At 39.1% G+C, this 26961-nt stretch overlaps 1 protein-coding gene across 1 annotated transcript in view; it reads left to right on the top strand.

Moving 5' to 3' along the window:
• Window positions 1–22606, top strand: part of LOC121898360 (leucine-rich repeat-containing protein 4C-like) — a 37641-nt gene extending 15035 nt beyond the window's left edge. Inside the window, exon 2 of the mRNA XM_042413362.1 lies at window positions 20527–22606. Coding sequence (XP_042269296.1) covers window positions 20554–22449 — 1896 coding nt within the window. The 5' untranslated portion in view covers window positions 20527–20553 and the 3' untranslated portion in view covers window positions 22450–22606. The remainder of the gene's footprint in view (window positions 1–20526) is intronic.
• The last annotated feature ends 4355 nt before the right edge of the window (window positions 22607–26961 follow it).

The following is a 26961-nucleotide window of genomic DNA, read 5'->3' as shown; positions in this document are numbered from 1 at the left end:
TCAGGGCTTAAATTTTGCAAAACAACAACTGGGACTGTAAAATCTAATCTGGCTTTGCATGCCAACAAATCTGTTGCTGTTGATAACGAAAGAGATTTTTAAAAATTTCCCATTCATACATATACAGTGCAAATGCAACTGTAGCTGATTTTTTTCCCACTCCTGAAGAGGAATGGGAAAAAAATCCATCATTGCAACGTCTAATGAGTCAAACTGATTTGTGCTTGATTTGTCAGGTTACACAGTCATCATAGAAACATGTACCACTGCCTGTGCAGTGGCCCTTGTTGGATTACATATGGGACAATGGATAACACCTCATTTAGAATGTCAAACTTATTAAATGATATCGTAGTTGCGTATTCATGTGCAGCTCCCTGTACATTAATGCAGTCTGAATTGTAAGGAAGGATGCAGTGAATAGGAATTTGCACAACAAAGAATTGATCTATCAGTATCTGAGGAGGCAGAGAATGTGGCAGTGGACTTCGAGATGTGCAACAGGAGGGATAATTTAATTATTGAAAATCTTGTGGGCTCCTTCCTCTGCTTTCCTCTACAGTGTTCAAGGTTAATTGTCATAAGGTCAGGCCAATCTACCACCAAGGCATGAGGGAGGGGATGAGCGGAGAGACACCAGACCAAATTCAATTTTATTAAGATGATTGTGCATTCAAGCAATATTTTCCATTACACATTGATTCTTCAATGTGGGCTACCTACTGGCAGCGTCAAAGAGTTGCTCCAATTTTCTTCATAAGTTACTGCTTGTCCCCTCCTCTCACCGACATTACAGCAAATGGGTAAACCAATGCAACATATTTACTGGAGAACTAAGTGTTAGTAAAACGTAATATGAAATGTCTTCTGAACCATACCCTAAACTCAGGCTCTTGGCTGTGAGATTAACAAAAGGTTTTTGGCATTGCAAAGGCGCTGGAGATAGACGCAGGCCATTCCAGACACCAGCATGTTAGCATGTCTCAGCCGTTTAGAGGATTGCTTGTGTAATGCCATCTGTATTCAGGGGATGAACACACACTTTTACACCAGGGCAGAGAGAGAGGAGCAACAGTGACTTGAGCCAACATCTGTCGCTTTCCCTCTATCTTCCATTCACTCATGCTCTAGTCGTTTTCATCCACTTAAAATCGTGACACAAGCCCGGATGTGTTAATTGAAGAAACAATTTACTCTTCAGAATAAACACGAAGGATAAAAGTGTTTGTGAACATGGAACATGAACTGCTACATGACGGATTGGCTGTTGATGTAAAACGCTTGGTAAATAATTTGTTCCTCCTCATTTATGGAGTAAGCTCTGTCATACACAACAGTAAATCCACACATTCAGCGTTCCATGTAGAAGAAAGGGGGACAGTTTAGTAATAGTTATTAAATCAAAAGCTGAAATTCTTTAGTCAGTGGTTCCAGTGGATGGTGCGGATTAGTAGAAATATAATCGACAGCTGTTTTGATAATCAATTGAAAGTTATTTTTCAAAAATGCAAAACATTCCCTTGTTTCAGCTTCTCAAATATGAATAATTGTTGCTTTAAGTTGTAATGCTTAAGATTTCAGTCATGGTTAATTTTGCGACACCCATGGTTATTGGCGATAACAGCAAGTGAGGTTAGACTGTATATAAAGTATTGAACCATAGACTGTATATAAAGATGGACATAGCAAGATGTGACATCACCCATTGGTTTACATTGGAGCAGGTCTGAGACCCAGTTTCAGCTTATGGTCAATGCCATCTTTTCCGTGTGGAGTCATTGCCTTTCACACTCTGGAAACACGTCCTGCTGCCTTAGATACCCCTTTCCACCTAGCAGTTTGAGGGCCGGTTCAGAGCCAGTGCCTAATCTCGGACCAGCTCTTAGTGTTTCGACAGCCAAAGAACTGGCTCTAGGCCAGGAAAACTGGTTGCAGAACAGCAACAACACTTTGCTGGTCTAGAAAAAAGAACCACTTAAATCAGTGACTGGGGGCGTAATTATTGTGACCAACCAAAACCAAAATGACAATGGTGCAATGCAATGGTGTAGATTTTGAGCCAAACTAAAAGCTGTTAGTATGTCACTTCATTAGGTTTTAATATTTTTTCAGGCAAGAAAGTAACCATTTAGATCCCCAATATGTGGTGAGTTTATCCAAATAATGCCTGTTTGGAAATTTGCTGTGACGTTTTCGGAGATGTTTGGAGCTGCTGGCCTGGTTAGACCCATCATGTGATTGCATCACATGACTGCCTTGCCTGAGTATACTTCAGAGTGAACAGTCTGCTGGTGATGGCTTACTTAATTGATCATTTAGTAGGCAGTATGCAGTACATACCAATTGAGTATGTAGTAGGCAGTAAGTTAGTATGTGATTTCAAACTGTGAAGCTGTAATGTAGTCCACTATTCTTGTTGTGCTTGAAGTTCTTTTCTGTTTTATTACAGGTGTCAACCAGCATTGAGGTGCATTACTGCCACTATGTTGGAGTGTGAAGTGCTTGAAGTTGGCGTTTATGTTGCTACAAAACCGGAGGCGTATACTAGCCTCTTTCACAGGCTTTCTAGCCTGTGGAAAAGCAACCTGTTCTTAGAAAGTTCGCTAGTTGAACCAACTGTGAACCGGCACCAGCCCAGAACCAGAACTAGGTTTGAGTTGGTGGAAAGGGGATAAGACTGAAGCAGATGCAAGTTTACTTTGAACACAGAGTGGTGCACACTTGGGCTTATCTTAGCTACTTTAGCTAAATTGTGATAACAGGGCAGGTATCATACAAAAGTAACATTAAGCAAACTGTCAATCGCAACTGTCAATCAACGGCCACACAGCAGACCTCAAAGCCTACTATAAGTCTTCAAATCTTATTAACGGACCAACAATGAATAGCTTTTTGAAAAGAAATTGAGTTGTTAGACAACTCATTGAAAAAGCTGTATCATGTAACCACAAAGCTCTGATCGTCACATCTGTAACAAGCTTGACAGCAGAGATCCTATCCTCTCGTTTGATTTTATCTCACCCCCTCTATTATCGCGTCATCAGACAGAAGATGAAGGTGCTCAGTCAGACAGTCAGATCGTCTCTTCAGAACAATTTGTAAAGAACAGAATTGCCCATACACACACCCAGACCTCCAAAAGGCATTTAAATGTCTCTGCTGCTGCTGCTGCTGATTTCTCTGCTGGGCTTCAGGTAGAGTGGGGGGCAGTGATGACATTAATGACAGGGGTGAAGGTTGTAAACGGTTCAGGAGTTGACAGAGATGTGACACCTGTCCTCACTGTAATAGTACATGCTCAGTGATGCAGATCCATGCAGAAGCTGCCATGCTGAAACTGCTGTGTTCCTCTACAAAGGAAATGTTCGTGCAGTCAGTCTATGATTGAGGCCAAAGTATACGCAATGGACTTGTAGCCCTCTGTTGACTCAGCGGTCACTTGCTTCCGTTCAGGAGACACTTTGTTTTTATCTCTAAATGTGATGAGATTTTTTTTAACATTTTATTTTGGCCGCACCTTTAGTGACAAATGATCATTGCTTTGTCCAAAAAAAGAAAGAGTCTGTTTCCTCGTTGTCCTCCATCATCTTTAAGTGCTTTTCATCTTTGGATGACAGCACCGACCTTCACTCTACTTTTGGCTTGCAGATGGTTATTTCCATGTAGAGAAATCCATTTATCCTTTTCCTTACATTTATGTAATTTCATTGTCTGTAGGTGGCATCTTTTTTTGTGCTTGTTTAGTTGTGTGTCTGCTAACTACCCAGGTATTCTTCTGTTTATTCCAAACAAGCTGTTGTTGCTGCTCCAAGAAAAGCAGAAGCATCATTTTCTGTGCTGAACAGGAGTTTTTCTTTTCTACAAGACCTACGAGACACTGAGTGCTTAGAACTGCAAATAGAAAAGTTTCCGTGACCTGGATATGTATTGAATCATTAGCATACTGTATGAATTGTCAATCGAAAACAATAATAGACATTGAAGACTGTTCTACTTTTAAGTTTTGATGTGTTCTGAGTTGGTAATCAGAGGTTGTTATTGACTTGGCTTCTTGATTGGTTTTGTGTTAAAAAGCGATTAAATTATGGATTCACATACATATGTGCAGATGGTTCTAATTATTTCAGCATCTTTATGGCGCTTGTTGTACATTTGTATTCTGGTAAGCTTCTGGTTTCATTCTCATGCACAAATCAGCCTGTATAATCTATCTCCCTCCCTCTCTCTCTCTCAAACACACACACACACACACAAGCTTCCCAGAGGAAGATTTTGAAATGTAGTCAACAGATAGTAATAAAAAAAACAAGAAGCTGGAGGTTATAGCCATTGATCTGAACCACCAGACAATTAGTATATTGGTTGGAATAAACAGGCGCATTACAGACACCCTGATACTTGTAGGATTATTTTGACTCCAACCTTTACCACCGCTGTCAAAACAAGGCCAGGATCAAATAAACATGCTTGTGTTTGTTTGTTTTTTAATGGAGCGTGACATACAGTATATTTATTTTTTATAAAGTTTTTATGCATACACTGTCTGCATTTAAACACAATAAAAAAACTGTCGAAACAACTTCCTCAGACATATGTAAATAAATGCAACCTGAGTTAATGTGATTTGATTCTCTAATGTATATCTTGACGTTTAGAATGCAGATTTTAATTAGAGTTTGCTTCACATATACTGTATAATAAACAGGCAGTGTTTTGTTCCTCATTTATAGGTCATGTTGCGCATTTGCATATTTCTATTTTGGATGCATTCTCGTGTCAGAAAAATGTCACCCCGTGTACTTACTGCACAAGAAGAGTCCTGACAGCAAGTTGCATCCTTAAAACATGTAAACATGATTTATAAAACCCTAAAGCATAAGTGCTAAACCAGTCTATCATAGCTCTTTCCATTTTGGAGCAGGCCCTGATTTTAATTACTATACATGGTGAATTAGCTAATGAATAATGAATGGATTCCTCACACTAAGTGCTCTGACTGCTAATGCACTTGCAATTCTCTCACTCTACAACCCCCTTATACACTGCCAATGTTGCCTTCTGATTTTGGCTTTTTTCACACTCCTCTCCAAGTCTGATTCACACACACAATTTCTTACCATCTCTCCTTTTCTCACTCTCACTCAGATTTGATTAGATTTTCCTCTGTAAGGAATTATTTTAGTGATGAGAGTAGAGAATGAGACGGAGACAGAGACAGAGAAAGGCTCCAGGATAGAGGGAGACAGATAGTGGTTCTCAAGGGAATGAGAGAGAAGCAGAAAGGTGCTTCGAGGAAAGAGAAAAAACTGAAGGATTAAGGTGCAGTGGAGCTGCAGATTTGCAGAGAGGAGAAAGACAGTGTACTCAGTGTGCATAACTTTAAAATCCACGGAGCCGAGATAAAAATCTACAAACATACATTCGCAAATATAGTAAAATATATTTAATATTGACTCATACAAGGAGAAGATTGTCTGTTTAAACTTGCACAAACCAGACAGAAAGATTCTCTCTGGAGTTTGCATGTTCTCTGCATGTCTGTATGTTGTTTTCTGCAGCTGCTATAGTTTCCTCCTGTAGTCCAAAGACATGCAGGTTAAGTGACTTGGAGACTGTAAAGTGCTTGTAGGTGTGAATGTGTCTATATGTGAATGTGTCTCTCTATATGTGTTGGCACTGTTATAGACTGGTGACTTGTCCAGTGCAGTTCTCACCCAGTGCATCAGCCACCGAAGACACTGAACACAACAAGTGGTATAAACAATGTATGGATTTGCTGGCAGTATAGTTATGGTTAATACACTGTCAGCTATTTGAGCAACAAATAAATGAAAATCAATAGTCAAAAATAATAAATGATTGAGAGTATAAAACAAGCTAGTGTCAAGAAAGCTGCAGACTCGACTCAAGCAAGAAGCTACCTCACGTGAACAATAATCAGCACCCCAGCAGGTGGAGAGCTCTGCCTCAGGCTATCCAAGATTAATATAAACAGTGTCAAACATGCAAAGATAACCCAGGATAACTCTGGATTAAAGCTCAAGGTTAACAGACACATTTACTGTAACATGTTTACTGTGGACTTTGACTGAAGAGGGTTGGACTTATGCTGATTAACAACAGCATGATTCACAAAGATAAAGTTAATGTCAAAGTCTTAATTTCAAATATTATCACCATCATCATCTTCACCATGTCCTTGAATACCGAGATTACAATTATGTTTGTTTTACCACAGCTATACAGTACAGCACATCACAAAACTAAATATTGCAAATCCATGCAAAAAAAGTCGGTACAATGATTTCATCGGGGGAAAAAAAACATTAAAATATCTATGAAATGAATTAATATTGCCATCTTTTGACATGATACAGTAAACATTCAGGGGATTGCGGCCGCAGATGGCACCGTGAATTGCGTATCATTTGCAACTGCTATTTGCCCTGTCTCAAGGTCCGATTCATAAAAGATTTTGCGCTAATGATCTGACGGCACAAATACGGCCATAAAGTTTTGCAGCTGAGTGCAGTTTGCCCTTATTTTGTGTCTGAATGAACGGGTGGAGCAGTTTCCTATATTTCAGGTTTTTTTTCCACATTTCAGCACACAGATTGGTCCATAATGAAAATTGCAGAGAGCACAAAAGCCTGAAATTGGATAATTAGTATAGGTACGTACACACCAAGCTTTCCATAATCACAAACCAACATTTATGTATTTTGCTTCTTTTACTTCACTAATATTTCACATCTGCAAACATAATCTACTGAAATGTCAAATCTCAAAATACAACCATTAATATGACTCAGGCAGGTCTGAAATGTGTTTAATGATTAATGTCTGAATCTTACAATAATGTTGTTCAGGTGTTATTGAATGTTTCCGGGATTTTTCAGAAACATCATTGCTGATGTTCTGTTTGCTGTCCACAGCTGGCTGTGTGTCACAGCTGGCTGCAGCATCACACAGCAGCTGAAACAATAAGTGTGCCTCCAAACTGAGAGAGAGGCTGTGCGCATTTACGCACGTTGCACAGCAGCAGCACTTCATTAACACCGGATCGGTCAGGATCTGATGGTAATTAATGTTCTGGGTTCTGCTACACATCTATACAGGTCAGTTGTACCGATTCCAGGTTTATTCGATTGAATTGTTTGTAATAAAGCAGCCCTTATGGATGAATCCTGAGCTCTATCAGTGCTGTCAGGACATTTTTATTTTTAAGTAGCTGAAAGTCTGAGATAAGCCTACCACTCCATACCCACTTGATCCCCCAACCCCCAAAGGTCTGACTGGAGATTTCACCCTTGATATCATTCAATGTCAATTCAATATCATTCAGTGCTTCACAAGCTTGAAGATTTGAGGAGAGAAAGAGAGACAGAGAGAGAGAGAGAGAGAGTGAGTGAGTGCGCTTCAGTTACCACCAGCTCTCTGAAGACACAAATAATTTCATTCTAACTGCATGTGGCTATTAGTGCTGGTCTTTGTGAATTGGACTGTTTTTGCACTGAGGCTCATTCGCATAGAAAGGGGCAAATATTGTGCAAAACCTATGCATATTATCTACCGAGACACTATTTGTCTGGCAATGCAGTTCGGGGTGCATTTCACCCTTTGCAGGTACCTTGTGAATTACACAGTTTCTTTTGTCTCATTTGTGCAGGTTTAGCAGCCGCAAAGGCCACACAGTCCTTTTTTAAATTCACCCATCAGTGTCAAAAAAAAAACAAAAACAACACATGGCAAGGACAAAATAAGGACAAACCAATAGGGAAACACTTTTTTTGGAGGGGTTGGGGGATTACAAATTTTGGCACAACACCAATCTTTAACAGCTTATTAGCATGCCAGCTGAGACTTCTCACTATGTTCAAATAATGAAAGAAAAACAAGATGGACCTACTATATGCTGTCAGCACTGGCTACACATAATCAATCAGCCATCAGGAGTAAGAAAACTCACACAGTCACTTACATACAAACACCAGCTTGTCTGTTCAGCTTGGCTTGATAGAAAATAAAACATTATAACACTGCCTCCACCATCATGATCATAATGTCGATCATCATCATCAGTCTACAATATATAGTTAAAAAAAAACATATTTTGTTTGTGCTGCAACAGTGCGACAAACCGCAGGCATACCAAATGACCTTGCACAAGCTGAACAATAATACGGCTCATAGTGATGATTTGTGATCCTCTTGGTAGATCTGAGCCTTTATGAGAGACTGCATGTTCAGTGTACACCCATCTTTTACAAAACTGTTGACTGCCACTTGAATAATTGCATTTTCCTTGCTTTGATTTCTGACTGACTTTAAGATGGTTTCCCACCGAGCGTCACGCATTCGCTGCTGAATTATCAAAGCAGATTAACACAGAGAAAAGAATAGAGGATGCAGAAGAGGAGGAGAGGAAGGGAAAAAAAATCAAAATCAAACCAGTGAGAAAATGTCTGCTCTTCAGCTTTCATTTATTGAGTCCAAATATATTTGATGGTGGTTATTTTTAAACAGACCTTAATCCTTTGCTCACCCTTCATCGTGAGGTAGATAATTATAGTAATCTGGTCGAAGTGAATCTAATTTCCTAGCTGTAAATCGTTGCACTGGGATGGACTAGTTGCTCTATGAAAGGAATATATAGTGTCATACAGTTTTTACAGTTAGATGACAACACATAGGTAACACGGAACATTGTTCAGCATGTACTTATGCAATTTTTAGATACTAATTAGAACTAGTGGCACCAGGTACCCATATAATATAACATGGCAGGGATATACTTTAGGAAGAATAGTCTCCATTGTTCTTTTTGTTCTATATAGAGGACTAGCAGAATAGATTGCCCTCAAAGTAGGACAACCTAATGGTGTTCTTCTAATATTCACTTCAAATAAAAATCTACCCTCTACTTCTGGAAGCTTTGTGTCTTACGTTGGGAATTTCTTTTGAAATATTCTTAGTGGAAGAGATTTGGTGTAAGATGGCCCTGCCATTGTAGTCACACAGGAAAGCGCTTGTAATGTACACGTCGTTCTTGTCCTGCCCTTGAGCAAGTCAGTGATTCCCTACTGACTCCCCGCCAGCTCCAGGGGCACTCTATGTGAAGATGACCCTACACTCTGACCTCCCTGGAGGGAGCAAGTGAAAAGAGAGTTTCCCTGCAGGGATCAATAGAAGTATCACATCGTTATCACTTTATTCAAGTCAGTTACGCAATTTAGGAGAGAAAGGGTTGGCTTGCATTTAATCTTTAACAAAGATGAACAGACTTCTACTGTATGTGTGTGTGTGATTCTGAAGCTGTGCATGTGTGAGTGTGATGATGAAATATATATTTATTATATGAAGCTATTGCAGGTTTGAATGTGATCATAAATCGAATATATGTATCTTCATTTTAATGCAAATGTTGGTGATTATCATTTCAGTCTTTGTTGTCACCCTGATGTCACTGCACAGTAAAGGACTGTATATTTGTGTTTTGATTGAACTATTGGACTTACAGAATGGCTCCTCGTACTGAAAAAGCATAATAATCGTGTGAAAAAAGCATAATAACATATTCATTTTTTGATGCTTTTAAGTTTTTTCAGGGCAATATTTAATGCTTTTTGTTGATGTTTGCACAAAGGTAATTATCCATAAACACCCTACTTATAGTCTCACAGGTGCGCACTGTATCTCTTTATGGAGGCAGAAAGCATAACTAGATGATAGGATACTGTGTGCTTTTAGCCTAGATAGGCCAGCTCTTACAGTGAAACCTGCTATGTTTTACAGCTTTCATCTGGGGTTCAGATCTGTATTCTTGGAGTCTTAAAAAATACCCAACTAGACAGCTCAGGCCTTGTAAACCATCACTGCTGCACAACATTTTAAATTTTGAAAGAAATTCTGCTCACCATTACATATTAATGCTTACAGTTGAGAGCACTGTGTCAGCTAAGGCGAGTCAGGAAGAGTGTTTATTTCTATGATTTCAAATAAAGCTCACAATCATTTTCAATTCTGTTCGCTGTGACATTGGGTCAGGCAGGTAAAAACCCAGTCAAGCCACGAGACAAACCAAAGTAATATGCTTCATCAGCTACAGTTTAGTTTCTAAAATTAAAGTAGTATATATATATATATATATATATATATATATATATATATATATATATATATATATATATATATATATATATATATAGCAAATATGACTTAAAGTTTATGTTAGTGGCTTGCTATTTTTATTTTTCTGTAGGAAGGGTAGACAGGGCTTCAGTCTGGGCATTGGCATTGCTATGTTTAGAGATATAGATTTTTTCATTTTTCGTTTTTATCATTATTTCATTTTATCTATAATGGCTATAAAGATCAACAATTCACATTCAATCTTTTTTTATTAAAAGTAATTACATCTAACATTTACAAAAAATTAATTAAAAAAATACATATATGTATATAAACATTACCTTAATGCCAGACAAGCCACAATTGTGCAATTAATCATCACATTCCTTCTTACCAGACAGAAACACTTTATGTCACTTTAATTAAAATTATATTATTAGATAGTATTTAGGTTCACACATAATATCTGTCTCATCTCTAAAATTGTTTTAGACAGTTGCATAACTACAATATAACAAGCTCAATAACAATTTTTTGGCCAGCTGTGCATCATGATAGGGATATGTGACCACATATATGGCCTCAGCATTGCACTTATTACAGACGTGTGAATGACTTCTCAAATACTGATAGACATAGGGCAAAATCCAGGAAAAGGAATCACAATGAGAGACAGTGGCACATTGGCAGGCAGCAATCTGAAAAGAACAAAAGGCTGCACCACGTACGGTGCCATCTGTTGTCAGTATCCTGTCACCCCCAATGTGAACACAAAGACCCCAGAGAGAACTGCCTCCAACTTCTCCTATTCAGTCAATTTGCAAACTAGAATGGCCGGAATTCATTGGCAAATAGCTGTGACTGAACAGAGGACACTCCAGTAAACTAATCCCTCCGAGCACTCTGCATTTTGCAGGGAGCGGCAACCTGCCAAGACTGGCCATTGAAGCTACATAGCTATTGTGTCATTTTTAATGCAACACTGTTGTCTTTATCCATACGAACAATGAATGGCGGTATCTTGGCCTTTTGGAGGCATTATCACTAAACCAGTGATATGTCAAAGTAAGGTAGAAATCTAAATGGTTCCTTCAAATTACAAATCAACACATTTCCATCCCTGGGCATGAAAATTTTAAATTTACACTGTTATATCTCTAAAAAACCGACTCAATGTCTCATTTTCTACAGTTTCTGAACCTGAGAGGAATCACATTCAATATGTTATTAACACATTTCGAAAAGAGCCAAGTTTCACTGATGAAGCATAAAATGTAAGAAGAGCATCACTGCGGTGTGGATCCTTTTGAATTAAATATTTAATAATTCATCTTTCAAACAAAATGAGTGTCACGAGTTCATTCCGAATTATTTTGCTTACAGCCGAGCGTTGGTCCTCAGTTGTATGCTCACCTACTTTGCCAATCACACAAATCCATCGCTAAAGCGGTGATCTGTTTAACTAGTGTAAGAAGGCAGCTTATGGGGGTCTGTGCAGCTCATTATTCTGCCACTGCTGATGGCTGTGTGTACTCACCTACCTAAACCCAGGCCTGCCACCTGCTTTTATGCACTGCGGGAGGAGGGAATATGTTTCCACAGTTTTTCTGATCACTAAATGTTCTGCAGCGACAGTGTAAGTCTATCTCTGTGTAACCAATTACCAAAGATTGTCCACACTGCCTGAGTCATAACATACTTTACTGTGCCATGTTTTCATTTAGTCCAATCAGCCTCGACTCTGCCATGATGCCCTTCCACCTACAGTTGGCTGATCCTGCATATCTCTTTTTTAGGAACGCAGTCATGGGAGCAGATTGGTGGGCTAGACAAGTGACACGAATACTAAGAGTGCCCTCGCATTCAGTCAGTCTGCCACCCAAGGCATCCTGTCTTAATCCCTTTGCAGAGACCAGACAGAGCCTTGGCGGAGTGCATTTGAACATAGAGGTCCCTGCAGATTATTTAACCCATGCAATTATCATAATGGAGGCAGCATAAGGTAATACGTGAATAGGAATTGAATTATCACTTGAAAGGTGTCTCTTTACCCTCTCGCTCTCCCTCTTTCCAGTATTGGCACAAGAAATCAACCTTCCCCTACTTACCTTAAATGTGGGCACATGAAAAAACATACAGGAACCAGGCGTTCTATGATGTGATACCCTTTAACAATGTAACACTGTGAAGGAACTGATGGAAAAGGTAATACAAGTCCAGTTATCTAAAAAACAGCTGCACTCAGACATATTTGTCTGGAACAAGCTCTATGCATCTAATACAACTCTCATATCCAGAATTTAAACGAGTGTGAAATATATCTTTAAAATTCATGCCTGTAATTTCACATCACTGACAGCTGTAGTTATGTTGTCCTACTTACTCTTACCATCTCCATGATTTACAAGCTGATGGTGAGTCATTATTTAAACCCTTAAAAGACCCTTTTTACACAGTAGTTTAGTGCTTTTAAGATAGTCTTGAGTCAGACCAAAAGTTATTTAATAGAACTATAAAAATATTGCAGATTTACCATGTCGCCTTTCCACTCTGATCAAAAGCTTGAAATGTGTGTCATGGCGATGACAAAGCCATTTAATAAATGTAAAGGCAAACAAAATAGGCCAGTCATAATTCACTAACCAAGGCTGGTACATAGCAATCATCAGTCTATAGTGCAAAGTGGCCGGTTAGCTGATAATTATATTACATTTCTCATCGGAAACAAGAGATTGCAGTGATTGTCTGTTTGACCATAATTCCAGATGGCAGTGTGATTGCTCTCAATTTTGCCTTTCTTTTAATTTAATCCCCTCAATCACAGACTGGAGAAAATGAGCCTGGTCATCTAAAATTGTGATGATTTTCAATAATATGATCATGCCATCTGGGAGTGAATCTGCTCTAACAGGGATGGCAGAAGTTAAGCTTGGGTCAGAAGGTCAACTGTACCACCTCTTTTCTCGTAGTTCATGATGAAGAGACCTAGATTACTGTCTGTTCTCTTTCGTGTCCAAGCAAACAAAGCTTATTATACAGTTTGCCCTTTTAGAGATGAATGTGAATTCATCAGAACAACAATGGCAACAATTTGGTTAATACATTAGTGGGATTATATGCTCCAGCTCCCTGTGACCATGCACAGGATAAGTGGGTATAGAAAATGGATTGACAAATATGTTGGGATCTATAGGCCAATATTGGGCATTGAACTTCCTGAGCATATACCCCAATCTCACCCTAATCCTTAAACGTGCAATAACTGATTTTTTGACCACTTGGGGGCAACGTAAACAAGGTGCAAACAAAAGACTTACATACTATCAAGCCATAAAGTTGATATAGATTTTAGTTGTTAAATGCTCCACTGCATTCACAAGTTACATGTCTACAGCCTCCACATTTAATGTATGGTTGACTCAATGTATCTGCCAGCTTGTTTTGATGTTTTTTGCCCCCTAGAAGCCAAAAATCGATTAATGCAGCTTTAAGATCAAAAGAAGCCAATGGAGCTTTTATGTGAAAGCATTCAGAAAATCAATTTACATTGTTTTATTACAATGTTCTATTAGGCCCTGATCAGACAGAGCGCTTTCTGCAGGTTGCAAAACATCAGCCGTACCACTGCCTTTTTTGTTGAAGCCTACAATTTAAAATAAGATCAGCTTGTTGTGTCTTTTTTTAAGTTATTGCTTGGCAACCACCGCATCACCCGTCCTTAGCCTAACCATTATTTTGATGTGAAGTAAACTCACAGATCTGTACCTTTTTTTTTTTTTTTTTTTTTTTAGACAGTTATTGATCATAGTAATTACGGTTGGTAAAGTCCAACTATGTATTCAGATATGAGTCTTGAAAGTCAACGAGAAGTCGTTCGTATTTCGCAAGTCAGCAAACCATTGCATATTGTACATTATAAAGTGAAGTATAGTGGGTTTCATATGAATAAGCAGATGCTGGGGTCTAGCCAGTAAAGCAATCTAGTCAAATTTAAAGAAGAATTTGTTAACTGTACTTGATTATAAAAGCATGGACCACCTTCTCACAGTCTGGGGACATAGGCTGCGAGTGGAGCAAGTTCACTGCAGATCTCAGCACAGGAGAACTGGAGGAACACTGAATGAACCACAAATAATAATGTCTTTATTTTCATAATATAGTGAAGCTGGGTATCATCAGCATAGCAATGATAAGAGTTTATTTTACAAACCTATACTGAGAAAAAACTGTTTACGTTAGTACATGCGCGACTTGCATCAGCAGTTATCTCAGATTGGGCAGCAGCAGCCACCGCTAGTTTGCCCTCCATGATTATTGTCTCCACAAAACAGAAGGCCCGCCTCTCAAATCATCCAAATTGGACAATGGGAAAAACACAAATGACGTTTCTTCTCTTAGCTGAAGTTTTTTCAACTTGAGGCATTCAGGGCGTTCCTGCAAAAACGTGAGGCTCCTAGAGTGGAGAAATGCAAGGTGCTCAGCAATGCAATAGTAGCAATTAAAAAGTTTCACTCTCATTAAAAACAATTACAAAAAGCCACCTCAGGCTGCTAAAAAGTGCTTTGTCTGACCAAGAATTGGCTCAAATGTACTATCTGGAATCTAAACACATTCTGGCTCTTGTGGCCAATCGTGAGCAACCAAGTAAAAACTTTCAGTCAACTTGAATAAATTTAGAGTGCCCCTGCAGTTGTCATAGCATCTTGTACCCTATGGTTGAGACCAATTCCATCTTTTCCTTTGAATGATAATGCCCTTGGCAGCCATCCATTCATGAAATACTATCTCAACACAGATGAGAGAAAACACTTGACTGTAACCCACTAGAATGACCTTGCTTATATGTTTTTTTTTTCCCCATTTCATATCTACTGCAGAATCAGTGACTCTAAATTGTCCTTCAATAAGATTTTGTAGAATGTTTCAGCATAATCAGGATGATGTTATATTGAATCCACTGAATATGATAATTGTGGCTCTAGACAGTTTTACTTCAGCTATTTTGTCAGGATGCTCATTTTGCTTCCATTACATTGAAAATGAAATATTGTGGCTGCAATCAGTTGTACTTTTGCATGATGAGACAGAAAATTGGACAGAAATTATTGAGATTTGGTTTCATTCAGAGCTGAAATAATAATTTCTCCATCCTTTTTGGGCATCCCACTAAGTAAAGTGATATTCCACACAGGATGTAGTTAAATAAATAAACAACACAAAAACGTGGTTTGCATCATACCTTTTTTTGTGACCTAGACTACAGCATGTTGCAGCAGTGGCCTGTAATTCTTTTTCACAGAGGAGACCCGTGGAAAATGAGGCAGCATCACCAACACACCCTATTGAAAACACTCACCAAAGGCGATTGGTGCAAAAGGTCCTCTGTTTCAAAGCATAACTCCCACAGAAAAGGCGTCAACCAAAGCCAGATAATAAGGAGAAGACAAATAAAAAAATAAAAAAATCAGGCTTAACAGCTACAAGACATGACAGATTTGATTATACCATAACCAGTGTAAACATGACAACAATATATCAAGTATTACAGTGCATATATGACAGCATGTAGTCTAAACAACCTGGACTTACCCTAGTTACAGGGATAGACACAGTTTGAAATTGGATGCAGCAGGCAAGCCAGTGACAATACTAAAACATATTTGTTGGATAACACCATCCCAAGAGAATGAAAAATGTTCAAGAAAATACTCTTTATTTTTGCTGGTCTGAGACTCATCTGGTCAACAAAAGGGCCATCATTTCTGTTCCTCTTAAAAGAATAGAGTTTAGCTAATAAGTCAGCAGCATCCCAGAGCCTCCTAGATTTATTTCCCTAACACTAGCACTCTGAGTACTGAGGCCAAGGTGGGGGAGGGGAATTGCCTTTTTTTTTTCAGGTGGAGCAGAGCTGGAGAGTGTAGCATTCTCAGTCTGCATGTCAGAATGAGACAGAGGCACAGGCTGCAGTTATGATGAGCCAAAAGAAAAAAAAACAAAAAAAAAAAACAAACAGCCCCCGTCAAACTCCTCGAGATGCATGCAAATAAGCACATATACTGCAACAAAAGGATAGATTTATTTTTACAAAGTGATGGGTTTAAAAGCCGTCTTCACTTTAAAATCTTGAAGCAACACAAACAGATGGTCATACATGTATTTACAAAATCAAATTAACAGCTTGTCAAATTAACTAATTATTGTTGGCATGTTTACATACATCAAGGCCACTACTGAACACTGCATAGCCATGCTGCTGTTGTTTTATTGAACTGAGTATTATTGTTAATTACTACTTATTAATTATCCTGCATTTTCATAATGTAAGACTGTTGTTTACTGAAAAAAATTGTTTACTGAAAGTGTTGCCACATCTGATCTGCAAAAGCATATTTTTTTACTTAGGTTTGTTTTGTTTTAGGGCTGTAATTAATAATCATCATAATCATTATTAATGTATCTGTCAATTATTTGATTCATTGTTATGCCAATGTGGTGTCTTTAAATTATAGGTACCTCTATACCAGAGATATTAAGTTTACTGTCATATATGACAAAGAAAAGCAGAACTTTTCCCCATTGGAACAAGATAATGTTGAAATTTTCTTTTGAATAATACAGAATTTAAAGTTTCAAAATTTGTGTCAATATTATTATACTATTCTAGTAGTCCCCAACTAACACTATTTACTCCTGGTAGCATTTTCTGAAAACTAGAGTTCCCAGTTGTTGTAGGAAATTATTTAGCCTTTGTTATTTGTGACCTGCTTTTAAAGATTTTTTTGCACTATAACAAAATGGGCTTTGGGCTGTGTGTCAGAGAGGGAATGTAAGAGAGAGTCGGAAAATATTGAGAGACAGACTAAGTCAGCATTGGTTTTGGTTTTCGCCTGGGATTTCGATGAAAAATGCAGGATATTACTAACCTCATCCATTAATATACTCTCTTCTTTGTCAGCTAGCTTAGGTCCTTATATATTGTATATACTCTGTATGCTAATACATTCATTAGCCCTCAAGATTCGTGTCATAATTTCAAACACTGACACAACAAATCCGTTATCCATCTGTATCTCCCAGGCACGTTTACTGCACAAAAGCCTTGTAAGATCCAGATGGTCTGTGAGGTTACAACATGAGCACAAACGAGGTTAAAAACAAGACATGCAACAAACGTATGCAAATGTAATGAATCAGTAATGTGTTGAATGAATTAGCCAGATGACATTCAGTTCATCAGACAGCCTTCTTAGTGGTCACAGGCTTCTTTCTCTGTCAGGAGGCGAGACTTGCCAGATTTCATATCACTTCATATTTTACCCACTTCAATCATCAATTTCACACTGACTGAATCAACAGCAAATGTCAGTAACTGTCTAATAAACAATGTGACTTAATTTGTTTGGCCTTTTCTGAGATGCTATTTCTCCCCGCTAATATTACAATAAATTGAGATTAATAAACCTATTTTCATGCTCCTTCCATTGATATTAGTTATTATAACATATTATTACCTTTAATTTAAGAATATAAACTAAAGTCCTGCTATTTGGGGATGTGGGAGGTGAAGGATTTGTGATCCCTGAGGGAATATTAAGCAGAACAGGGTTAATAACATATCAGTATAATGCTTTTGTGCCACACATGACATTAGCTTGCTGCTGAACATGTGACTTTTTTGTCTGAGAGTGAAAGTGCAAACTGAGATGTTTATTTGTTGTCACTTGAATGCAGTAATGCCATTGTACATAAAACAGTCCAAATCTCCCCTCAGAACTCTGAGGGAAATGGTAAATATGCCGGCCAGCTAAGATGTGACTGCAAAGCATTTTTATTAATGATGCAACATTTCTTGTACATTTAATCCTCATAGATGTACTGTACTCCACTATTTGACTTGTGTGGAGCTGTGTTAACATATTTCCCTCTCATGAGACAATGAAACATCAGGTGTTACTGAATTTCTTGATTGGTAGACACTAAGTTATGCAGGTCTTTGCATCTCAGACTGTGAAGCATGCCTCCCTGGTGTGTGGGAATGTCCAAGCTAACACATTTCGCTAGTTGGTTGTAGAATGTCTCATGCTTGCAGTGCACAACACTGACATACTCTAATCATCTGATGTTGTAATTTAAGTGCTCTGAAACACTCTGCTTTATATTACAATCTCCTTGCTATGCGTACCCTGATTGAGACATATGTTACCCTTGCACTTTTCCAACAAACTCATTATAACAAATGAATCTGGCAAATCACAGTGGTGTCAGACATAATGCCAGTGGCTTCTGGTGCAGAAGCAGAAAAGTAAGGGTGGGTGTGTTTTTATGTAGCTGGCAGGATTTTAGATGTAAGCAGCAATTGCTTTCAGTGGCTCTGAATACATGCTGAGCGTGCCTGGATGAAATTAATCCAAGCAGTGTTGCACCAACAAAGAGAGGAAGGATTTTTGAAGCTTTTTTTCTGCAATATACGTGCATTCTCTTTATTTAATGAGGGATTCTGTGCTGATAAATGTGTTCAGATAAAAAATTTTATGAAGAAGGCATGTGGCCAAAGCTATAATTACATTTTTGTAGAAATGCAAACAGAGATGTTTTATTGACAGCTGATAATCTCTATCGGTGTGTTTTTCATGTCTGACATTTTCTTCTCTTAGGTGGTAGTGAAAGGTTGTTGTAATTCCAGCCAGACAAAATGAGCTCCTGCCAGTGGGAGGCCTCATTCGATCTGATTCCCCAGCAGAGGCTCGTCTCTCCACAGCCTCTCTACACTACGTGGCAGCCTGGCTGGTGCAAAACCAAGCCACATGTAGATTAATTTCTACTGATTAAGTCAGCCACTCATCCTCACCGGAGAACAATTCCACCTCAGTTAACAATTTTTACAGCTTAGAAAACACCTGTCATAATATACTCATTTCTTCTTGCTCGTGGGTTGACAAAAAGAGATGATTAACAGACAGATTGAATTGGACGAGTTGGGAAGAGACAATGAGAATACTTGAAGCTAAGGACCCAGTAGGCAAGTTTGATGTTTTTTGCAATAGGCAAGAATGCTTTGCTCTTGACAAAGGTACTAACTGCACTGAAGAATGATGTCTGCATCACTTAATAGCACGGCTTGACACAATGCTGTCACATTTCATAATTTCACAGCATATACTGTACGATACGTTTGGAATACTGTATGTATTGATTTATTTGTAGGTTACCATCTTTGTGGGAAGAAGATAATAAAGGGTGATAGCAACACATCAGCACTGCTGTGTGGAAGTGGGAGGTACAGGCTGTACTGTATGTGTTTGAATGTCTTGGTCTATTTTTATCTTGAGCACACACAGGCATATTCCTAGACACTTTGGCTGAATGAGCTAATCTAATCTAATTTAATCTAATCTAAGATAACAGAGTAACGAGTTTCTTGTTAGACACTTGATTTGGGAGATAATAAATTCTGCTAAAGTTATGGAAGGACAATATCAGGCCTTTTCATACTCTTGAATTATACTATTTGTCAGGATTTTTAGTATGACGAGAAATTGGATTGTGATGAAAAGTAAACAGCACTGCAATGCTGTTTTAATAAAGAAATATTAATCATGAATTAATGAAAACTCCCGACTTTGAAACCCCAGGAAATTAACAGATAACATGTTTCAAAAGCAATAAACAGCTAATAAAATCTTATAGTGAACAGTCGAGATTGTGAATAATAACCCTCATTTGTTTATCACTGTATAACATTAATCAGTGACTATCCGTGATATATTGTTGTGTTTTACATCAAGATATGAGATGTAGAACAATAGCACTTAGTATTTGTTTGCAAGTGTATGACAAACACAGGCACAGTGCAGGCTTGCATTCATTGAAAGAGTCTAATGCTTTGGTATCAGAGATTTGTCTTGACTTGAAACTAATGGCTCTCCGTGACATCAGTAGATTGTAATATTTCTTTTACAACTTTAATGATACAGGCTTTGTGTATTAAATAATTCCTAGCTACAGATCCAATGAATAAGGGGCTTGCAAGGAATTAACAGGTCTTGCTCAAATGGGAGACAGATGCTAAGTTTCATTTTTCATTTTTAGGTCTCCAGTGTATGGTTTCTATGAAGTCTGGAAATCTGGGACAATCCAGGGTTAGGGAGCTAACAAAAAGCTTATAATTTTCCACAGATGGGCAGTTTTGACAATTAACTGAAGCTGTCAATTCGTCTCCTGCTCTCATCCCTTCTTCATTCTTTATACAGTATATTGTACTGTATAGAGTAGTGCTGCACTTTATGATTATTTTCATTATTAATTTGATAATTATTCTGTCAATTTTGTCTATAATATATCAAATATGCCATTGACTGTAGTAATATTTTCCTTTTGTTTTTCTTTTTGTTGCAGAGAACACAAACAGCGGATGAACTATGAATGCTGAACACAATGATCTCCTCCCTCCAGCGCCAGACAATGAGAGGTCGTAGGCTGAAGGGGGCGCTGTCCAACCCCCTCTTTGTACTACTTTTGGCCCTTCAGATCCTGGTGGTGGCTGGGCTGGTTCGTGCACAGACTTGTCCTTCTGTCTGCTCATGCAGTAACCAGTTCAGCAAAGTCATATGCACCCGTCGCAGCCTACGGGACGTCCCAGATGGCATTTCCACCAACACTCGGTACCTAAACCTCCAGGACAACCTCATCCAGGTCATCAAGGTGGACAGTTTCAAACATCTGCGCCATCTGGAGATCCTGCAACTGAGCAAGAACCATATCCGCAGCATTGAAATAGGCGCCTTCAATGGGCTTGCCAGTCTCAACACCTTGGAGCTCTTTGATAATCGGCTCACAACAATCCCCAATGGAGCATTTGAGTACTTGTCCAAGCTGAAGGAATTGTGGCTTCGGAACAACCCCATCGAAAGTATACCATCTTATGCCTTCAACCGGGTCCCCTCGCTTCGAAGGCTGGATCTAGGTGAGCTCAAACGTCTCTCCTACATATCTGACGGAGCTTTCAAGGACTTGAGCAATCTGCGTTACCTGAATCTGGGAATGTGCAACCTCAAGGAGATCCCCAACATCTTACCTTTGGTTAGACTTGAAGAGCTAGAGATGTCAGGAAACCAGCTGTCTGTTATCAAGCCTAGCTCATTTACAGGATTAGTCAATCTCCAGAAGCTGTGGATGATGCATGCCCAGATCCAAACTATTGAGAGGAATTCCTTTGATGACCTGCAGTCACTGGTGGAGCTCAACCTGGCTCACAACAACCTTACCTTTCTACCACATGACCTCTTCACACCATTGCATCGCTTGGAACGGGTCCACCTCCATCACAACCCCTGGAACTGCAACTGTGATATCTTGTGGCTCAGCTGGTGGCTGAAGGAGACAGTACCTGCCAACACCAGCTGCTGTGCTCGTTGCCATAGTCCCACAGTCTTTAAAGGTCGCTACATTGGGGAATTGGACCACAGCTATTTCCAGTGTGATGTTCCTGTTATCGTGGAGCCACCCAGTGACTTGAATGTGACAGAGGGCATGGGTGCTGAGCTCAAATGTCGTACAAGCTCCTTGACATCCATCAGCTGGCTTACACCAAATGGCTCGTTGGTGACACACGGGGCTTATAAGGTGCGCTTGTCTGTACTCAATGATGGGACACTCAACTTTACTAGCGTCACAATGCAGGACACTGGGACTTACACCTGTATGGTTAGCAACACAGCAGGCAACATTTCTGCTTCTGCTGTGCTTAATGTCACTTCTGTGGAAAACAGCGGGGTGACCTATTTTACCACAGTCACCGTGGAGACCACTGACACCTTCGGGGATGATATCCAAACGCCACTTCCCCCATTTGGCTGGGTGTCATCCTCAACAACAAAAGGTACTCCTGTTTCAACACGGACCACAGAGCGGACTTATACCATTCCAGTTCTTGATGTGGAGGGAGAGGGCGCCCTCAATGGCCTGGATGAGGTGATGAAAACCACCAAGATTATCATCGGCTGCTTTGTGGCCATCACGCTTATGGCTGCTGTTCTGCTGGTTATTTTCTACAAGATGAGAAAGCAGCATAACCAGCAGGATCCTGATGGCCCTGCCTCCTCCATGGAGGTCATCACTGTTGAAGAAGAGCTTGCAGGTGTCGCTGCCATGGAGAGACACCTATCGCTGCCCCCACTGGAGCACTACAACCACTACAACACCTACAAGAGCACTTATCATCACCCTCCAATGCTCAGTACCATACACAGCTCAGCCACACAGGAACCTTTACTGATTCAAGCCTGCTCAAAAGACAATGTACAAGAGACCCAAATCTGATCTTGCATTTGACAAAATCCAGTTTCAGCAGTTTCATACTTGGAGTACAATGGACCAAAACATGAAGATAAAAGAAATCAAAATGACATTAACTTGACAGAGTTGATGTTGATAAATCAGCATTTGGCAAAGGGACGACATATGATACTTTAACAAGTGTCTTTACAAAAACAAAGATTATTTATTAAAAAGTATGTCTAGTGGCTAAATGAAGAAAAACAATTTGTGATAGCTTTTTAGCTCATTTTATTTCTATCTGTCTCTCTCTCTCTCTCTCTCTCTCTCTCTTTCTCTCTCTCTCTGTGTAATACTGCACAAGGGAAAGAATGGTTTACCTAAAGTGAATATGGAATGTATCAAATGCAACCGATGTGAAACCACCATAGAAATTGGCCTTATACTAAAATTAATGTCGTTAAAACATTAATATGTTTTTGTAAAGGGCATTGTTTTAGTATTTCTAAGCATTTATTTAGTAGTAGTTCAGCATACCTTGTCTAAATTAGAGGTCTATGCAGACATAAAATTGGTTTATTTTCATCAGCTATCACATTCTAGCTGCCACTCAGCACAAAATTAGATCTTTTAATGACAAAGCTCTTGATGATATCACAGTGAAGCCAGCATGCCTGAGGAGCAAAGCAGCCAAATGAGTAAATGTGCATTTCCCCTGTGGCTCCTAAAAACCATCCATATATCTTTCACTTTAATTAAGATTAAGTTCTCACTCCCACACTTCCCTCCACCTCTTCTTTACTACTTCTTTTCCTTCTACTCCTCTCGTCTGTTTCTGATTTCTGCATCTTCCTTGTCTGCTCTCTCTCCGCTCTCTTCTCCTCAGTGTCCTCTTGCTTCTTTGATTTTCTCTCTGTCACTTAGCTCAGGCACGTTCCTCACCCCTCGCCATGTCTCATTTGTCTCGCTTTATCCGCAGGCATGTGCCGCACGACGGCAGAATATTGCTTGGGAAAATGAAGGGGAGCATAAGGCTGCAGTCTGTAGCCTCCCTGTTAACCCAGTAATGATCTACGTCCACTCAGTGTCGCGTTACCTTGCCATCACCCCAGGGTCACACAAGCTCGGGCGCTGATAGTCCATCTGTTAGTACAGATAAAGAGGCAAATGAGGCTGCTTTGTAATGTAGTGTGACCCTGTCAGACTAACGCAGACGGGGCAAACATAGTCAGTGAAGCAGCTAGGAACCTGCAACAAAATAAGGGGAGATGGGTTATAGCTCATTAATCTGTATCAGCAGTTCATTTGCAGACTAACAGAGGAAAGCTGATAACAAAACAGCATGAGACTTTTCCACTCTCCCTGTGCCTAACATCTAACAGGGGGTAGAGGCCTTTGATATTGAAGCGACCCCTGCTCAGTCTCATTTTTGTCAGAGAAAAACACACACACTTTGATGTTGCATCATTTATAGACCATCAAAACATTGTCTCTCCTGTAGTCTATTTACGCTTTGCTTTTTCATTTAGTCTTTCAAAGAGGAAGGCTTAAGGAAGGGTGAGGCAGGGATGAAAAATGAAGAACAGTGGGTGGGGGGGGTGGAAGAGACCCACAATGGTCATGAGGGGTCTTCAAACAAAGATATTGCAGATATGAAGGGAGAGGAGTGAGAAACAGATAAGAAATAAGGAGGCAAAACTAGCCATCAGACTGTCGCCATGGAAACAGTGACCTTGTACAGAAAGTAAGAAGAGGTAGATATGCCTTTCACTTTGGTCTCTGTGCAATGAGCATATTTTAATTTCCCAGTGGCGATTTCAAAAATGCGACTGATTATTGACAAAACTGGCATAATGGAATGTATATTTACAGATGGGTTTAATGGGATTTGAGCCGCACGTAACATTACCTTTGCGGAGCACCGCGTGGTTTCAGTTATTTAAATGAAATAAATCACAGCATGATGTGAAAAACTGAACAATTTAACCGTCCACAGTTCTACTCGCCTTACTGATTTCCATCTCCGTGACGACAGCTACCATAGCATAGAGTACGAGCATAGTAAAGCACTGTCGCTCACAAAACCATACGCCTCTGATCAGTCAGTCTCCCAAATGTATTAATTCATTTTCCACAATAATGGTGGCATGGTTAACAAAGTTGCAAAATATACATCTTAAGACTGGCGTGTCTGGTCAAGTAGAGACAGGTGAAACTGTACATGGAGCAGGAACAATTGAAACAGAAACCTATTCATTATCAGCCTTTTAATGGGCGTTTGGAATGACGAGAACAGTACCGTTAATGGTATCGTCAGTGAGTGAACCATTCTTTCCCTTTCCACTGTTTTCTTTTTCAATGCTCAATTCCTTTTCAATGCTTTTGGTGGCTTAATGATTCAATGTTGATGCTGGCTACAGTGAAAAAAAAAAGGTTGAGATTTTTATATATATATACATATATATATTTGGGAACGAAGGTTGTGAGTTATTCAGAATGAATGGAATATCTCTGTATTGGTATTTACTTGAGCAGGATGGCTTTACATGGGGAGATATTTGAGTGCCAGAATGAAATTAAGACGGACGTGCCGAATGTTGGACATGAAATACCAGCAGAGTGAGCTTGATTTTTGTGCAAAAACCTTAGCCAAGGTGATAAAATTCTTGTGTGTTATTCTGCCAACTGTCTATGTATGGGGAGGGTTACTGTAGGTGGGAATATTCTCTCTCATTTTTGGAGAGAATAATCATCAAATGGTTAAATTTCTACAAAAAAAAAATATTTTCAAAAACATGATGCAAAAAAAAAAAACTTCAGATCATAATTTTACATGTGCTTCAATTGTTAAAAAAAATGAGAAAAAGCAAAACAAAAACAAGAAAAAAAAACAAAAAAAACAAGAGACTGTGCTTGTAAGGAGTCCAACTAATTTCTCTGAGAATAATGTTCAATTATTGATACCTGAGATTGTAGTTCATACTGTACATGAATACAAATAAAAATTGCAATTCTTTTTTTTTCCAATCGATTTCACTGAATGTGTTATTCACAGAGACGCTGTCACCATTTCGCTGTCTTTGTCCCATTTATACATGAACACATGTATAGAAATATCCAAACAAAAAGGATTACTAAGCAGCTCACAGAATGCTGAACTGAGAAGATTGTGCTGTGAAGAAATGTACTGTAGCTTATTTTATGAGGTCAGATGAGGGAAGTGGATCTCTCCGAGAGGAAAAGGAAGTGATCTTTCTGTATTATACATGGGATGTCCTATTCTTTCATCTTATTTAAATCACCCCATCTGTCTGACAGTATTATTTGATTCAAGCAGGCAAATCTGAGAATTTCATAGCCAATAGCACAAAAGGCTATTCCTGCTCCCTTCACTGACTCAATATGATGAACAAAGAACCTCACAGAACCTTGGAGAACATTGTCACAGTCAGAAAAATACAAGCCTGCACTACTCTCACTTGCATTTCAAATTTACTTAATGTTAAATCAATTAAACTGGATCTGTGTCGGAAATAATCATGATTTGTGTAAAAAAAAAAAAAAAAAAAAAAAGTACAACAATTCAGTGAAGAGGCTGCTTTTCATTATGACATCCCCACTACTCAAATAGCACAAAATGGCTCACAGTCACAATTGCCTCTGGGATTGCTCCATTTCATTCACAAAGTGCTTGATGGCTGCCCAGCGAAATGTTGTGAGGCAATTGATGCAGGCTTCATTCAGACACTTATTGGTATGTATGGTCAGCCTCGAACGTCCAGTCCAACAAAGGGATCGTTAATTCATTCTCAACCGATCAATTTATCCAAGAGGTGACACATTCAGCCTCCATGAAATGATGTCGCATCTAATTCAGGAACTGAGCTGTAATCTCATTAATTTACAGACAGTTATAGTATGTGCACCGTATGTGGGAGATGTAGTATTTTCACAAGCCGTGAATCAGTGGAGCATTTGTTTTCTGTGGGGTCTGTGTGGGTTTAGAATTGTGAATGTGAATATTATTTCACATGCCTTTATTTCTCAGTACATTTGACGTCAGTGTTAGCACGTCATACTCTGATCCAGAATGGCAAGTTCCAGTACTTGTGAGCACAGTCTGACAAGGAGGGAAGAAAGAGGAAGAAAGAAAAAAACAAAGAACCCAGACAGCTCCTCTGAGGCTATGTGCACTGTGCTCATATACTGCTATGAAGCGCCGGTTATCTAAAACTTGAGAATCAGCTGCAGACACTGCACAGCATCCACAAACTATATTGAGAAATAATAACACCCAGGAAAATAAACAGTATGGTCATTTTATATAATGGATATCTTGAACTGTGTCCACTAATAGGTCTGCTGTTCATAAGTCAGTAATCAAGTCTCAGAAATTGGAGGTTCCTGTCGCACATAAATGCACCTTTATACACAGCACAACAAGTGTCAGCAACACACAGAGCAGCCTGCAGTGGACTTTTTCAACCAGATAAAAGGGATACAGGAACTATTAAAGAATAGCATACAACACAAACAAAACAAGAGCTGTGTTAGTGT

Source organism: Thunnus maccoyii, chromosome 1, assembly GCF_910596095.1.
Source record: "Thunnus maccoyii chromosome 1, fThuMac1.1, whole genome shotgun sequence".
NCBI classification, from domain to species: domain Eukaryota; kingdom Metazoa; phylum Chordata; class Actinopteri; order Scombriformes; family Scombridae; genus Thunnus; species Thunnus maccoyii.
The sequence above is the reverse complement of the archived record's forward strand: the minus strand, read 5'-3'. Positions and strand labels throughout refer to the sequence as shown.